We start from the raw sequence: 15,612 nt of genomic DNA, 5'->3' as shown, positions 1-15,612 counted from the left end.
TTCCTCAGGGTGGGTGCAGAGGCAGAGGTGACATCTCTCGCCTCCCCAGCATATAAATGCAAGAAGCTGCTCAGTGAAGTGCTGCTGGCTCCGAGGCCTGACAATTCAGTGCGTTTCTTCCTCTGAACGTGCAACCTCTCCCAAGGTCACAGCTTGCCAGTAGCTCAGCTCTTCACTAAGGCACAGCCCCACTCATTTGTCACCTACCATCCAATTTAAGATGGCAACCCGATGGGGAATCTGCGGAGCAGGGAAGATCAGCCATGACTTCAGCGTGGCCATGAAGACTCTGCCTCATGGAGATCACCAGGTACTCTATTCAAAACAAACACACTATATCTTCATTGTCACAGATGATATCTCTTCTGCACTGAATAGAGCTACCAGAACTGACAGAGTGGGTGTGCCACTGTGATGAATGTATGTGTGCTTTGTTCTTTCACGCACAGATAGTAGCCACTGCGGCGAGGAATCTGGAGCGTGCACAGGAATTCGCCAAAAAGCACAGTATTCCTAAAGCTTACGGCAGCTACGAGGAGCTGGCCAACGACCCAGACATTGGTGGGTTAACAGCTAGGGAGGGCCCGGCTGCACAGGCAGAGATAATGGCGTAATGGCGTTACTGTTTGAAGTTGAGCCTGGAGCATCTGTGTCCCTACAGACGTTGTGTACCTGGGAGTGCTGCACACGGAGCACTGGCGTGTGGGCCTGCTGTTCCTCAGGGCGGGGAAGAACGTGCTGTGTGAAAAACCCTTTGCCATGAACTCAAGGCAGGTGACAGATCTAGTCAGCGCCTCCAAGAGAAGTAACGTCTTCCTGATGGAGGTAAGATTCAAAGTGCGCTGTGATGCAATAGTATTATTTACTCACAAATCAAGATTTCATCACATATTGCCTTCTTCAGGATAAAAGAATAACCTCATCTCAAAGGCATATACTCTACAAACAGGTGTTCCAAATAATGACGTCAAACAGGACAAACAACATGATAGACACGGGATAGACATGGTAAACAAACAAAAAAAAAAACATGATACAAATACAATTACATCTGACTATGAAACCATCATAACAGTAGCCCACAAATAAACTCTCACAACAAGACAAAAGAAACAAAATGGCAGCAGCATCACCTCATTTTTCTTCCCTCCTTCAAAGAAAGCTGTGACCATTTCTTCTATTGCAGACACAACCAACAGTTTGAAATTCATATGCTCTGAGGGAAAATAAAGCTGGACAATTTCACAGCAACAGTCCCTTAAGCGAGTTGTACAGTAACACATATTTTCATTGTGTCTAGTCATATTCATTTGGGTAGGTGAAAGTTGTGATAAAAACCAGCTTTTTAGTACAACTCAAATGTAAGAGCTGTGTTTCCTCTAACTGATGTGCGAGGATGTGTGCTCTGTCCCTGTCAGGCCATCTGGTCTCGCTGCTTCCCTGTGCATGCCGAGGTGCGCAGGCTGCTTGCAGAGGAGGCGGTAGGGGAGGTTAAATTGGTGAAGGCCTACTTTGGCTCCCCTCAGCTCCACATTCCCCGCTCAGTTAAAAAGGAGCTGGGCGGTGGCGCCCTGCTGGATATCGGTGTTTACTGCCTGCAGTTTGTGCTGATGGTGTTCAATGGAGAGAGGCCAGAGTCCATCCAGGCCACTGGGGTTCTGCTTGATTCAGGTATAATTCAACACACAGGTCATGCAGCAAAGGAAGGATGGAGTGTTGTGTGGATCACTAGTATCATTAACCCCACATATGGCTAACAATCTTTCGTTTTTTTCAGGGCATTCATAATGATTAACTTGATTAACTATTTTTCCTGCTGATGTTTGGCAGGAGTGGATGAGTCCATGGTGGTGGTGATGAAGTTCTCCAGAAACAGAATGGCCTTCTGTACCTTTTCCATTGCTGTTGCGCTGCCAAATGATGCCACCATCAGTGGTAGTAAGGGTAGCATCAGGGTACGCCATACAACAAATCCTCTATGGGGGCAATTTACATTAATACATAAATTATTAAGATGTGAGGACTGATTTGAGAGTGACTGATTTAACAAGTCATCAAATAAAACAAAGCATTCAGGCAAAGATTAATATCATATCAGTTCATCTTTAGTTTTCAGATGAAAGCAGTTTACAAATTTTTGCTCTCAAGATTGTGTGATATTGCTCTGCACATTCATAGCTGAAGAGAGGTTCTGTTCATGTGATAGTAAAATTTATACTAGTACTCTTCATTTTGAGACATCAGTTAACAACAACAACAACAACAACAACAGCAATTTTCAATTCCTCCAGGTACTTGGCCCCATGCACTGCCCCACCACACTGGTGGTGAACGAAAAGGAGATGCAGTACCCTCTGCCTGAACCCTGCTTGCCTCTGAATTTCACCAACAGCACTGGGCTTCGCTATGAGGCAGAGGAAGTGAGGCAGTGCCTTCTTAAAGGTAGGTTATGATGACAGGAAAGACATCTTCAAAGAAACAGAACCGAGACTGACTTTTCACAACAGGTGCTACATACAGTGACTTGGAGGAATGGTTCCTGTGGTGTTGTATCTGATCAGTCATGCACTAATGCATGTGGCAAATGAGGCCTGTGAGAAACCAGGAGAAAATGCTGTTACCAGTCCTTGGACTGTCTCATAACTTGCATGTTTGTTATTATTTTAGTTTCAAATACCAATTTGCATAATATTCTCCCCAAATAGCCATAATTATGACTTCATTATGAATAAAAATACCGACTTTGTCCTTGTATGCATAGTCATGGCTTTCAGCTAGTCTGATTGACTGGCGCTGGTGGCTCCCATAAGCCTTGATAAGAAACATTCCAAGAAAAATTAGATCACGTCCCATAAGGTTGCCCGCCCTTGCACTAGATATTCAAACTGTCTGTGCCACTGAACTACTCCCCTCCATCCACAGGACTCAAGGAGAGCCCACGGATGCCTCTGGCAGAGTCTGTCTTGCTGACAGAGATCATGGATGAAGCCAGGAAACAGGTGGGCGTCGTCTTTAACCAGGACAGCCAATGACATCCCTGAAAAGCCAAGCCGTATAAGACCTCACCTGAAACTACTAGCGTAACTCATCGGGCAGGATTTGTATAAGCAGATCGCTCACAGCGCTGTGTGATGTAGCCGCCACCCATGAGGAGAAACGTCATGAGACAACAATAATGTGACTGACATTACAAACTGCTGCAGATACACAGAATTTAAAATCACCATCTGCAAGTTATTATCGAGATTTGGGGTGCACCCAAGTTTAATTTGAATAATTTTAACTGAATTTGAAATTGAAATGTTTGATTTGAATATCCTTCATTGAATTTTGAATATTATTTTGGAACTTGATGAACTAACTGGAACTCAAAACAAAAGTTTGCTTTGCTCCAGTGTTTACACACATTCCAATATTCCACTCCTACAGATATAGATACCTTGTGCCACCTCAAAATATGATGAATGGCAAATGCCGTCAGTTTTTGTATTAAAGCACAGACAATTTCATAGTGAAATTCATTGTCTTACAGCAGAAAAATCATAAGGGAATTATTGGATTGGAACTGTGTTTGAATATGGGCCACCATACTGCAATCAAGCACTGGGCTTTTAAAGACAAACCAGCTGTCACTGTGAGGTGTATGATTGATGAATCTAATAAAGTACTGATTGTGAAAGCCATGTTAAATTTCATGAGTTGGCAAATATCATCTAGCAAATATGAAAAGAGACTCAGAATAGCACATTTGAATCAAAGTGTTCTGTCATGTCTGACCCTTGCAGAGGTCTACAAATAGATTCATGCTCTCTGCACAAAAATAGATTACACTGTCTGCCTCTCAAGGTTAGGACAGTGAAAGGCGTTTATGAGTCAGCAAAGAGCATGGCTCATTTACTACACTTGTTCTCAACCTTTTTGGCTCGTGTGACCCCTCAAGACTGAAGGATGTATAATTGCAGCTGACGCAGCCCACAAAGTGTTCAGAACGACACCTATCAAATAAAATGTATCACCATTATTACATACAAAATGGCTGATTTTTTAGTTGTGAGACAGTAAAGAGTGGGGTGGAAAGGTGTGTTTGTGTGTGTGTGTGTGTGTGTGTGTGTGTGTGTGTGTGTGTGTTGGTGTTGGTGTTGGTGGTGGTGGTGGTGGGGGGGGGGGATGAAGCCAAGCGATAGCCAATCTATATCTATTTCTAGTGTCGCTGAGGAATGTGGTTCATGATTGCAGTGTGATTCTAACTTTTAGTGAGAATGACATCTTTTGCAACATAATTTTAATTTTCATCAGGAAAAAATATACATATATTAAAATGATGACAATGTAATTGTTGTTGGGGTCTGTGCGAAACACATTTTCTTACACCTGGAGAATCTGATTCGTAACATCACAGCAACTATAATGGTAACACATTTCATCTTCCTGCAATTTGGACATTGCATTTGGCCATATTGATTAATTGTTCAGCACTAGTTGCAAGTTCATCTTATTTAAAGAATGTTGTTTCACTTGGTATGCAGCTGCTGGGGCCAGCAAGGCGATCAAATTTAAGGGTCTGTGATTCAACCAGATTTCCAACTTACTTCACAGCCTGTTGGACAACATGCATCCTACTGAAGTGCCATTGAGCAAGTCCGTCACTCCCTGCCAGATCCAGGGATTCTGATTGGAGAATTTCCCTACCAGGGATCAACAAAGAAAGTTTAAAAAAAAAAAAAATGCAATAATTATGTAATAGGGTAACAAATTAAGAACAAGCAAACTAAAGTCTGTTATACTTTATTTTCTGAAATATTATTGGTTGTTTGTCTTATGATGATGACTCTAACACATCGTTTACATTTCCACCACATGATTATCAGTGTGATCATCATCATCATCATGTCATCGTTTTGTGCAGCGTCACACAACCAAATGTGATCCTCTGTCTCCGCCGTGTGGCAGGCAGGAAATCGCTCCCGGTGGATGAAGTCTAAACAAACAGGAGCCACTGTCACTGCTGTCCAACATGGCGACCAGATGGGGAATCTGTAGTGCTGGAAAGATCAGCCATGACTTTGTAGTAGCCCTGAAAACACTTCCTCCTGAGGACCACCAGGTATCAAAAGCCGAGCGGTAGAGGCGCAGTAGAAACACAGCCGTATCGTTTCAGTGCGTTTCCAAGCTTCCTCTGTCGCGACTCCTGCAGCTCGCCGTGCTCAGGCTGCTGCTCGTCATTTACAGGTGTCTGTTAGCTACACGACCACATCAATGTAATTACTTTGGCTGTCAGAGCCTCCAACAAACTAAATCCCACCAGTTCCAGAGGTAACTGTGTTCATTTTTATGTTAGAGGTAGAGATGCAGCGCTTTGGAGCGACTCGTGTGTGGTTTGTGAACTTTTCATGGGCGTCAACTCGAATAAGAGGACGGGCCTGTAGTCAGCAATTTAGCAGGTGCAGCCCTGTATGAAAAGTGCCAATACAGGGTTTGTTTGGTTGTAAATTGTCCATGTAAGGAGGACAAACAACAACAAACAAACAAACCAAAATACACACAGTGAGAACCCTGAAATGATCAAAACATGGTTAAATCGTATAGTCTTTGTATCAAATACTAATCAATTAAATTGTATTTGGCACACTGCTGAAAGTACAATACAATGTATCTACACAGGGGAAGAAAGAAAAAATACATTAAAAAAGCAGAACAAAACAAAATAAATAAATAAATTTAAGATAAAATTAAAAAGAATTGATTCAAATTAATAAAATAAAAGTAGCCAAATTAGGATGCACTTGAAGAAAATAATAAGACCAAGTCATTTTAGAAGAGGAAGAATTGATCAGCAGTTTCAGTATAACTATTGGTGCTGTTTATTGTGATAGCTGAACTGCAGTAATTCCTTGACAAATACACAGCGTTAACACGGGCATCTTTAGTTCTGGGGGGAACCAGAAACTTCAGTGCCATGAAGACTGCATTTGTGACAGCACTGCAGACATTTGACAAATGCCCTTTGAGAAGCCGTCCCTCGGGCTGTCGGCAAAGTCAGACAGATTCAGAATGCCAATCTGCCTCCTGGTGTGAATGATGTCCCATAGGCTACAACTTTGTTTTTTAGTAAATGCAACGATTGAATATTCATTGTACCTTCTGTCAGTAAATGCCAGGGACATAAATATAGTCTTTTGTTATGAATCAGCATTTTTTTTTTTCACTGATTACTTAAAATCATTGCACTTGATCTTCAAATTAATTCTCTCAGCTGAAAATAAAGATTGGATTCCTAGTATACTGTAATTAATATGAAAATGAAAGTGTGCACAGATAAAATGTTTTGACATTGGCTGTAGAGATAAATTAGAAACCAGAATTATGTATGATATCAGAAAATTTGGGCGGCTCTTGTTGAAGCCAGTATTTGTGCAGTCATCACTCTTTGGCCTGTAACTGAGTCATGGATAATAAACATCAGCAAATTAGACTGTAACTGCCTCTGAGTAAGGTGGGAGAGAAGCGACTTGCTAATCATTTGAAATTGTGTTCACAGATTGTGGCAGTGGCAGCACGCAGCTTACAGCGTGCACAAGACTTTGCTAAAAAGCACAGCATCCCCCGGGCATATGGCAGCTATGACGAGCTGTCCAGAGACCCAGATGTAGGTCAGTTTCAGTCAGACCGGGGTCACATGTACCTCGGTAATAATCTGACAAAGTTGAGTGCTACTCAATAGCAAGGTTATAGTATCATTGTTTCCTAACATTGTGTCCTTTTTTCTCTTTACAGTCCTTTATCGCTACAGTAGTCCTGTTATGCTCCCATAAGATAAAATATGTAGTTCACAGTTTTTACACGTCTAAAATTTATAACAGGATGAATGAAGTTCATTTTCACAAGGGATATGCCACTCATTATGTGGCACTACTTTGCAGATTTCATCTGTCTGATGTTGTGTGTTCTCTGGTCTATGCCTCCATCTGGGTTCAGAGGTGGTGTATGTTGGTGTGATCCACCCCTACCATCTGAGTGCCAGCGTGCTCTTTATGAACGCCAAGAAGAACGTGCTGTGTGAGAAACCCCTGGCCATGAACTCCAGAGAGGTGCAGGAAATGGTGGCCTCCGCCAAGATGAACAACGTTTTTTTTATGGAGGTATAAAATGGAGCAGAACGGCAAAAACAAAATCTCTTCTACTTCTCTCTGTTTGTTTTCTAAAGTCTTTTCTGTTATTCTCTCACATCACCTGTTTAGGGTCAGTGGTATGTTATCAGGGGTGTACAACTCTTGTTCTTGCACTCCTGTTAGTTGATTTACAGTGACAGTGATCAAGGAATTGAGACTTATTTTATTATTGTGCTAAAAGACTAAAATCTAACTGTACTCAAATGTAATCAGTGGGTTTATTTCTGGACAACAGCATGTAGGTTGTCTTTCCAACATTTAGCATATGGTTGAGCCTCACAAGGGATTTTTAGCAATATTGCAGGCTTTCAGTATCCACTTGAATAGAATTAGCATAATAATAGAGAATTGTGCCGCTGGATAAACATAAAAAAAAAGAAAATACAATGAGCTATTACTGAGCCACTTTAAACACCAAAGATAATTTGACCCAGTATCAACCCCCAGAGTAGACCTCTGTCGGTGTTTAGAGGCTAAGAGCAAAAGTTGACCATCTGAACACACTGGGAAATATTGTGGTTGTAGTTTACAAACTAGTTAAAAGTATCAGAGCCAAGACCAGTCCCCCAAGAGCATGTTTTCAGGCAGGAAAGACTCATAAAAGTAGGAAAAGAGAATGAGGAATTTGAAGTAAAATTCAATTTATTAGTGAACAAGAGGAAATAGTCTTTGGTGCTTAGACCCCAGCAGGAAGTAGATCCCCATGGGAGGTGATCCCATGAATTTAGTGCTTCCATATATGAGGGAAATTCCCCCTGGAGCCTAGACAAGGGTGGCAGTGATGAGAAAAGGAGAACTTCATGCTGAGATGTCTTTGTGTGAGAGAAACTTTGGAGATAGGCCAGGCAATTCATAGTTGTAGCTGATGAAGGGGTGGAGATGGGTCATGAAACGGCTACAGTGCTGAAATGACAGCAGAATGATATAGTAGAGAGAGAGAGAGAGAGAGAGAGAGAGAGAGAGAGAGAGAGAGAGAGAGAGAGAGAGAGAGAGAGAGAGAGAGAGAGAGAGAGAGAGAGAGAGAGAGAGAGAGAGAGAGAGAGAGAGAGAGAGAGAGAGAGAGAGAGAACACCTTTAAAGTTTGACAGCATACTAATGATTGACTGTTGGCAAGGATATCAGATTGTTATTGGCTGAAGAGAGGAACAAGCTGGTGGAGCTTAGGAGAAAGCCAGAAACTGTGCTTGTGACTTAGAGGGAATGTGTGACGAGGATAAATGGTGATGGTGATGGTAACCAACTGTGTCCTGTCCTAAACCCTGATCATAAAATAAAAATCTCCTGGTTAGAGTGATTTTAAATTGTTCAGTTGTTCATCTGCCAGGGCTTCTAGAGGGTTAGGAGTAATGTGCTGCTTTCTGAACTTTTAATAAATGAACCACTGATTATTGTTATGGTAAAAATATGAGAGACAAAATATGAGTTTTAGGAAGATGGGATGTACACTATCCTCAACAGAGCTTCAGATTCAAGAGGGTGCACTGCTGACTCTGCAGTGAACTTTCAGAGCTGTGGACAATACCGCTGCAGCAAGGTCAAGTATGGGAGGAATAATAATTATTATGTGCAACATTTTATTGCAAGGGTAAGCAGCATGAGTGCAGCCGAGCAAAAGTGCCATGTTTAAGAATTTTACAATTAACATTTGGCAGACACTTTTTTCCATAGCGATGTACATTAAGATTTTTATACACGAACAAGCAAAGATCAAGTCAGGAGAATGTGAAGTGTATCATATTGAGTGTAAGTCTCTCTGCATATAAAACCCCTAGCTAAATCACCTAAAATGTAAATGAACTTAATGCTTTCTATCACTCACCTTTGCTCCAGGCTGTATGGACTCGATTCTTCCCAGCATCTTTGGAGATCAAACGGCTGCTAGCTGAAGGGGAGCTGGGTGAGGTTAAGATGGTGAGGGCAGACTTTGCACTGCCATTGATGAACGTACAGAGAGCAGTGGAGAAGGAGCTGGGTGGAGGGGCTTTGCTGGATATTGGCGTTTACTGCCTGCAGTTCATACTCATGGTTTACGGCGGAGAGAGGCCAGAGTACATCCACGCCACTGGCGTTCTCCTGGACACAGGTAATGAAAAACAGCATGCTACTGGACTCTATATTATGTAGTCTCAGTGTCATCATTTTAATTTGCAATGTCTTATTTCAAAATAGTACCCTGTTGCTTCACCTGTGCAGAAGTGCACAGCTACACTTTGAATGTGCTTCATGAAATGTGAAGAAATGTGATAGACAGTTGGGGATAAGTTAAATAAGAGAATACGAAGACAATATGAATGTGTGCTTATAACATATGTTCCTCTGGTTAATAAATAAGTTAATAGACAAGGCTATTTGTACTAATTTACTTGCAAGAAGAGATGAAAACGCAGTGGCATATTGCAGTGGTTCCCAAAGATGTCAGGCACAGTATGTATACGAATAATTATTTTGCTTAAGGGCTTCCACCTTGGTGTCACCTCACTTACACTACATAGGCATATAGTCATACATTTCTCTAACAAGATGTGGACCCAGAGGAAAACATTATACAACCAATTGCCTGTTGCAGTGTAACAAGCTACAAAGCTAACATTAGTGGTATTGAAATGGGGGTCTAGCAATGCAACAGAACTGTGTGCTGTTGGTGTTAATAACCTCTTAATAACCTCCAAGAAATGAAAGTGTGTCAGCAGCCATGTGTCGTATCCTTCAGTAAGTCCCGAAACTAGCTCACTCCTAAGTTGTTCTGGAAACAAGTGTCAGGCAAAGTTTAAATAAGAGGTACACCTCAGTAAAACCCCTGAGACTTAAGCAGGTAACCAACCATCTTGTTAGTCAAGAGAGCACAGGACACCAAAACACAAGATGACTTATTGAAGTACAACAGCCAGGGCTGTGCTTGCTGGACCTCATCCCTAGCAGTGTTTAGTTGTCACCACTAGGAGGCGTCTCTATCTTAGACTATGTTATCATAGCAGCTGAAAGTGACCCAGTTCAGATTTTTCTGATGGGATCATTTTTGCCTTGACTATTTACGTTCATCTTTGTATGTGACCCATATCTCACCTCAGTGTAAACAGATCTGTGCTGTGACCCCACATTTACTATAGGCACACTGATGAACACCCAAAGTGTCATTGATACAGTGCATTATCACAATGAATAAAATAGTAGTGCAGGCATTTATTTCTTGAATAGTTTGCTGTCGTAACAGAGGTGTGATGGAAATCTGTCAAAAAGGCAAGAAAGAGCTTGGATTGAAGCATAGATCTGTTAAATTTGCAACCTCCTGTGTCCCTGTTGTTGTTGCTGTAATCCTTCATATTTTGTTTCCCCAACCTTTGCTGACAGTGAATGAATAATGACACTCTGACAGTGATGTAAGCATGCTCAGTGGGAGAAAAAAAAGCATTCATTCTGATCTAAGCATTCACACAGCCATCACATTTTATTGTTGTTCACACTGGCATTAAAAAATAAAATCTATATCATGTTTGTGGGAAAAAAAGTCAGATCTAGGCCACTTTTTACTGGCTGTCTGAACATAACCTTGTTTCTCACAATGGTCAGGCAGTATGGCAGTGAGGGACATACCAGTTTTGCTAACTCATCTGACTCACTACAGCTTCCTCTTTTATATTTTCACATAAACAGACTTCTCATCATCAGACTGTTCATACTTACTAGCAGTAACACATTAACACTGGTAACATCTTTGAGGTAGCACAGTAATCATAATTTTACAGCCCTTTTCTAAGCCAAACTATCATGTGCAATGATTTTTTTTCTCTCAGTATATAAGTGAGGGTCTTATGTTTTTTTGTTATTGTAGGAGTAGATGAAGGCATGGTTGTGACTCTGAAGTTCTCCGGGAACAGAATGGCGGTGTTCACCTGCAATTTGGCTGTAGAGATGCCAAACGATGCTGTGATTGTGGGCACTAAGGGCTCCATCAAGGTGGGTCACTGCAGGACGGTTGCAAAACCAACATAACAAAAAAATTAAAAAAAGAATGTCAGCTGTGTCAAATATGCAGCACCAAAACACACTGTTCATTTGTACGTCCAACATTTGATTTAAGGTTAATGAAACAAAATGTTTGAAAAGGGGCTAATTAGGATTTTAAGTTAAGGTCTGTACAGTAAATTCTGGGTTCTGATATACTTTTAGAGTCTAATGATGATGAGTTCTCAGACCTTAACACTGTTGGGAATCACACACAAATCTGTAAAAGTATGGATAAATGTTATGACTTTACACAATATATGTAATTATAGACAAACTGCCATTTAACATTACAGCCCAGTGGAGTCATTTTCCTGATGAGCATACAGTATAATGAGCACTGACCAAAGATATTCAGTCCTGTAACATGTTTTGTTTTTCCTAGATCCCTGCCCATATGTGGTCCCCGACATCTTTAGTGGTGAATGGGAAGGAAACCCATTACCCAGTTCCAGAGCCCTATTTACCCCTCAATTTCACGAACAGCACAGGTTTGCGTTATGAAGCTGAGGAGGTTCGGCAGTGTTTGCTCAAAGGTACTGTGTGCAGCAGAAGACTCTAAGTAGACTTTGTTATGTTGCAATGAAAAATACTCTGGCTTGTAGGCTAGCAGCACGAATAGCTGCAGAAATGAATGAATGTTTAAATTTCTGTAAGAAAGCAGAGACAGCTGTAGGCATTTAAAGGACCACACCAGTGATTTTGAATGTTTGGCCCATTTACTACACTTCACCAACATCACAACAAACTATTTTGCAAATCATGGAAGGATACTAAAGATTTTACGAGATATAATCCAAATCCTTCCACTTTCAAATTCAATTTTTTGGTCAAACACTCACCTCATAATGTTCTGCTTCTGCAGCTGACAAAGTCATCGCCATACATTAACCACAGAACTGACGATTGGCTGTAATGCAAATGTTTCCCTGGGGACTATTTTCTGGTAGAGACAGTTATGCTCAACCCATTTTCAAGTTGTGAAAACATAACAGTGCTTCTGCTTTAGGAAAACTAAAGTGGACAGTCTGATACTGGGATGAAATACTGGTGTGGAAAAAGTTCCCTGAAAGTTCATTTTCATGTCATAGTGGAATTAATGGAAAGCAGTGGCTGGATAAAAGATCGGAAAAATAATCTTGGCGTCATAAAACATGACTGCTTGCTGTGGGAATATAAGTTTTGTATTGTTGATATTACCCTGAACATGCAGAATCACTGGTATGGTGCTTTAAACAGATCCCTCTGTATATGAATATTGAAGCACATTTGTTTGCAACTTGCAGTACGTTGTGCTCAACAAAAGGTGGCATCAGTATGTGTGTGCATGCACAGATGTGTAATATGTATGCCATTTCTACAATATTTTCCCCCATAGGGTTGAAGGAGAGCCCAGGTATGACACATGCAGACTCTCTTCTCCTGGCTGAGGTGGAGGATGAGGCTCGTAGGCAGGTGGGGGTGGTGTACAAGCAGGACCTACAATAAATATTACATATGCACAGATTCTCTTCCATCGTTGAATAAAACAGGTTCATCCTGGGAGAGTTGTTTTCTTTTCTTTCAGTGTCCGAACTTCACTCTACATCCTCATGCCACCAATAATATTTTGTGAGGGATGTCTAATTTCCTGAGGTAGGACTAAGATTGTCCTCTAGTGTAGAAACGTTGAGTGAGTGTAGAATTCTTCCTGAAATAATTGTTTAATCAGGGTGAATGGACTGTCCTTTCTCCTCAACACACACATTTAGTACCACAAATCACAAGAACACAATGACGTATAAATAATCCATAACTTAAAGCTTTATGAATGAGTATTCAAGCACATTGGTTAGTTACTTACAGTACATGGTGTTCAACACCAGGTGGCATCAGTACATCTGAAACCTTGGTGACAATGTATTTGTCCTTGTTGATTATGTGGTTTCTACAATTAGTTTCTCTAGTGTGGGACTGACGAAGGGCCCAGGTACGACACATCATGTAGACTCCAGGCCAAGGCACGTAGGTAGGTGGGGGTAGTGTGCAGCCAGGACCTCTAGTATTAAATATACTACAGATTCTCTCGTTGAATGCAATGCATCTTGGAAGAATGTTTTTTCTCTCAGCATCCTAGATCCCTCTATATCCATATGCAGCTGACAAGTAGGTTATTTTGTGAAAACAAGGATGTCTAACTTACTGAGATGGTACCCAGATTAAGTTTTATGTTCTAGCACAGAAGTCCTGAATGGGTGTAAGGTTGTAGTTTCGATGTATTGGGCTGATCTTGGTTACATCAAATAGGGATGTTACTTTTCTGGTCAAAATGCAAATTTTCATGCGCAAAGTTCATCATAAACCCCACTGTGTTAGACTTTATGCCCTAAACCAACACACACACAAAAAACAAGATTGTGATTATTCAAAGATAGGTTAAAATATAGGCATTTTTGACTGTGGTTTTGGCCCATGAACATTTTTGTAGCCCAAAAGTTAGCAAGCAGCGTTTCCCAACCATAACCATGGCAACAACGAGGGAGGCAGCATGACAGACAATACTGGGGGCAAAAACACAGACAGTAGATTTTGCCAGTCAAATCTCCACAACTTAGAATCATTTACTAAATATTTAGTGCATACCACTCATAACTGCAGTGTTAAATAAAGATTAATGGTCACTGTCAAAGAAAATATGCACAAAATACAGTAAAGTAAGTGCTCATCTCTTTTATTGATGGAAATCCAGTCAAGTAGGGGCAGCTCAGTACACCGGCTAGACATCGTATTACCTTTTACAATTTGTTAGCTCTTACACTCTATTATCACGATCAAAAGCAGGCGGGCAGTTGTACACACAAAGACAGCTGGGTCTGTGATAGACAGACAAGAGGGAACATTATGAGAGGAGGCAAAGCAGAGGGCTTCTACCCATCACCCACTGGGGTAGAGAGGGTCAGGGCTTCATCCCTGTAACATGGGTCCTCCCAGGCCCCATTAGAAAAACCCTGAAAGTGCTCATTCATATCAGTCAACTTTAGTGTACCCCCCACACACACACACACGCGCACACACACAGTAGTTCTTAAGTGCCAACTCAGATATGATCAAAAATAAATGTGAGGACTTATCTCAAAACACAAAAAATACTAACTGTAACTAACTGCCTCTAATGTGGACATCCAAAACTAACATTTCTCTATAGTTAGACAAAATATAAGTAAGTACTGGATGCCCAAAAAAACAATGTCACCACTCACAAAAATCAAGTATAATACAGAATGTAACATTGTTAGCAGTAGATTAGGAGTGCAACACTTACAGATACAGTTACAGTAAAAGCTGGCCAAATAGACAACACTTTATATAGACAACACTACAGAAGGACCCGACATGGGTGGAGTGACCGAGCTGAGGCTGGACCATCAAGAGAAGCGCTGTGATTTCTGATTTAGAATGCCACTACTTTGTTCGTTTTATAGGCAGAGAAGTCTGTTAGTAAACTTTTAGAGTTACAGTTTTAAAGGTGTTGTCCTCAGGTCAGCCTCTCCTACTGCCAATTCAACCTAGAAAGAGCCAGTACACGCATGCACACAAGCCAGGCTGCAGCACTCTCAGTCTTTACTTTTAATACATGAGTCTGAGTGAATAAATACAGCAAATTCTGGTCAGGGTGTACAAAACTGAGGCCCAGGAGACTGGTTTGCTTGAGAGAATAAATGTGAGAGGAATAGAGATGTGAAGTAGAATTGCACTGGACTAGCCTCCACCGCCAAGCAGCTCTTGGGACTTAAGGGCCATACAGTATATATATATATAATTTTAATATCTTGTTTGTTTTGCATCATTGCCTAGATGGCTAAACTGTTCAGCGGTTGAGGCTATGAGCCCTGGCGGTGGGATGTGAAGGGGTGGGAGCAGAGGAATAAGGATAGATCAAAGTGATGAAGAAAGCAGAGCAGCCCTGGTGAGCTCTTCAGGGCACCAGGACCACACGCATGGTGTTGGTGTAACCAGAGCCAGGGCGCCAGCCTGTCAAGACGATGACAACATCTCCCTCCTTGAAGAAGCGTCGGGCTTTGCCTGGAAATTAAGCATAAAACATGAAATTTATTAATATTGTTTATTTCATGCCTACAGTACTGTCAACGGTCCCTGTCTTCTCATCTCACAGCGAGAGATGCATTTATGGTGTACTGTTCTGTGTCTTATGCTGTACAGAAAACAGAGACCTTTTGGCCTTTTGCTGCAAATCTTAGCACTTATGAAACTACAGGGTGTCCATAAAGTCTCTTTACAATTTAACAAATTTATTACAAAAGCAAATGAATAGACAAATCTGTGGAAATTATTACAAAATGAGGAGTAGATATTGAAGTTTACAGTTTAAATCTATATGGGCACCATTAGTTGCATGAAGCACATCAAGACGGTACTCAATTTCTTGCCATGTTTGCTGTAG

At 41.2% G+C, this 15,612-nt stretch overlaps 3 protein-coding genes across 6 annotated transcripts in view; 2 read left to right on the top strand and 1 right to left on the bottom strand.

The window, feature by feature from the left end:
• The first annotated feature begins 220 nt into the window (after nucleotides 1-220).
• On the top strand, nucleotides 221-3,032 carry LOC115356889 (trans-1,2-dihydrobenzene-1,2-diol dehydrogenase-like). Its single transcript, XM_030048177.1, has 7 exons — nucleotides 221-310; nucleotides 450-561; nucleotides 662-825; nucleotides 1,419-1,671; nucleotides 1,831-1,955; nucleotides 2,292-2,442; nucleotides 2,923-3,032. Exons 1-7 carry the CDS (start codon nucleotides 221-223, stop codon nucleotides 3,030-3,032), a joined length of 1,005 nt encoding a protein of 334 aa, XP_029904037.1.
• Nucleotides 3,033-4,925: 1,893 nt separating this feature from the next.
• Nucleotides 4,926-12,716, top strand: dhdh.2 (dihydrodiol dehydrogenase, tandem duplicate 2). The gene is made up of 7 exons (XM_030048521.1): nucleotides 4,926-5,104; nucleotides 6,539-6,650; nucleotides 6,976-7,139; nucleotides 9,000-9,252; nucleotides 10,999-11,123; nucleotides 11,557-11,707; nucleotides 12,550-12,716. The coding sequence occupies exons 1-7, from the start codon at nucleotides 5,015-5,017 to the stop codon at nucleotides 12,657-12,659; spliced, it is 1,005 nt and encodes a 334-aa protein (XP_029904381.1). The 5' UTR covers nucleotides 4,926-5,014; the 3' UTR covers nucleotides 12,660-12,716.
• Nucleotides 12,717-13,864: 1,148 nt separating this feature from the next.
• pkma (pyruvate kinase M1/2a) overlaps nucleotides 13,865-15,612 on the bottom strand; it is a 44,310-nt gene continuing 42,562 nt past the window's right edge. For all 4 annotated transcript variants that reach the window (XM_030048519.1, XM_030048520.1, XM_030048518.1 and 1 more), the window contains exon 11: nucleotides 13,865-15,233. In XM_030048519.1, the coding sequence (XP_029904379.1) occupies nucleotides 15,127-15,233 (107 nt within the window). In that variant the 3' untranslated portion in view covers nucleotides 13,865-15,126. The remainder of the gene's footprint in view (nucleotides 15,234-15,612) is intronic.

Source organism: Myripristis murdjan, chromosome 3, assembly GCF_902150065.1.
Source record: "Myripristis murdjan chromosome 3, fMyrMur1.1, whole genome shotgun sequence".
Taxonomy (NCBI): domain Eukaryota; kingdom Metazoa; phylum Chordata; class Actinopteri; order Holocentriformes; family Holocentridae; genus Myripristis; species Myripristis murdjan.
The sequence above is the reverse complement of the archived record's forward strand: the minus strand, read 5'-3'. Positions and strand labels throughout refer to the sequence as shown.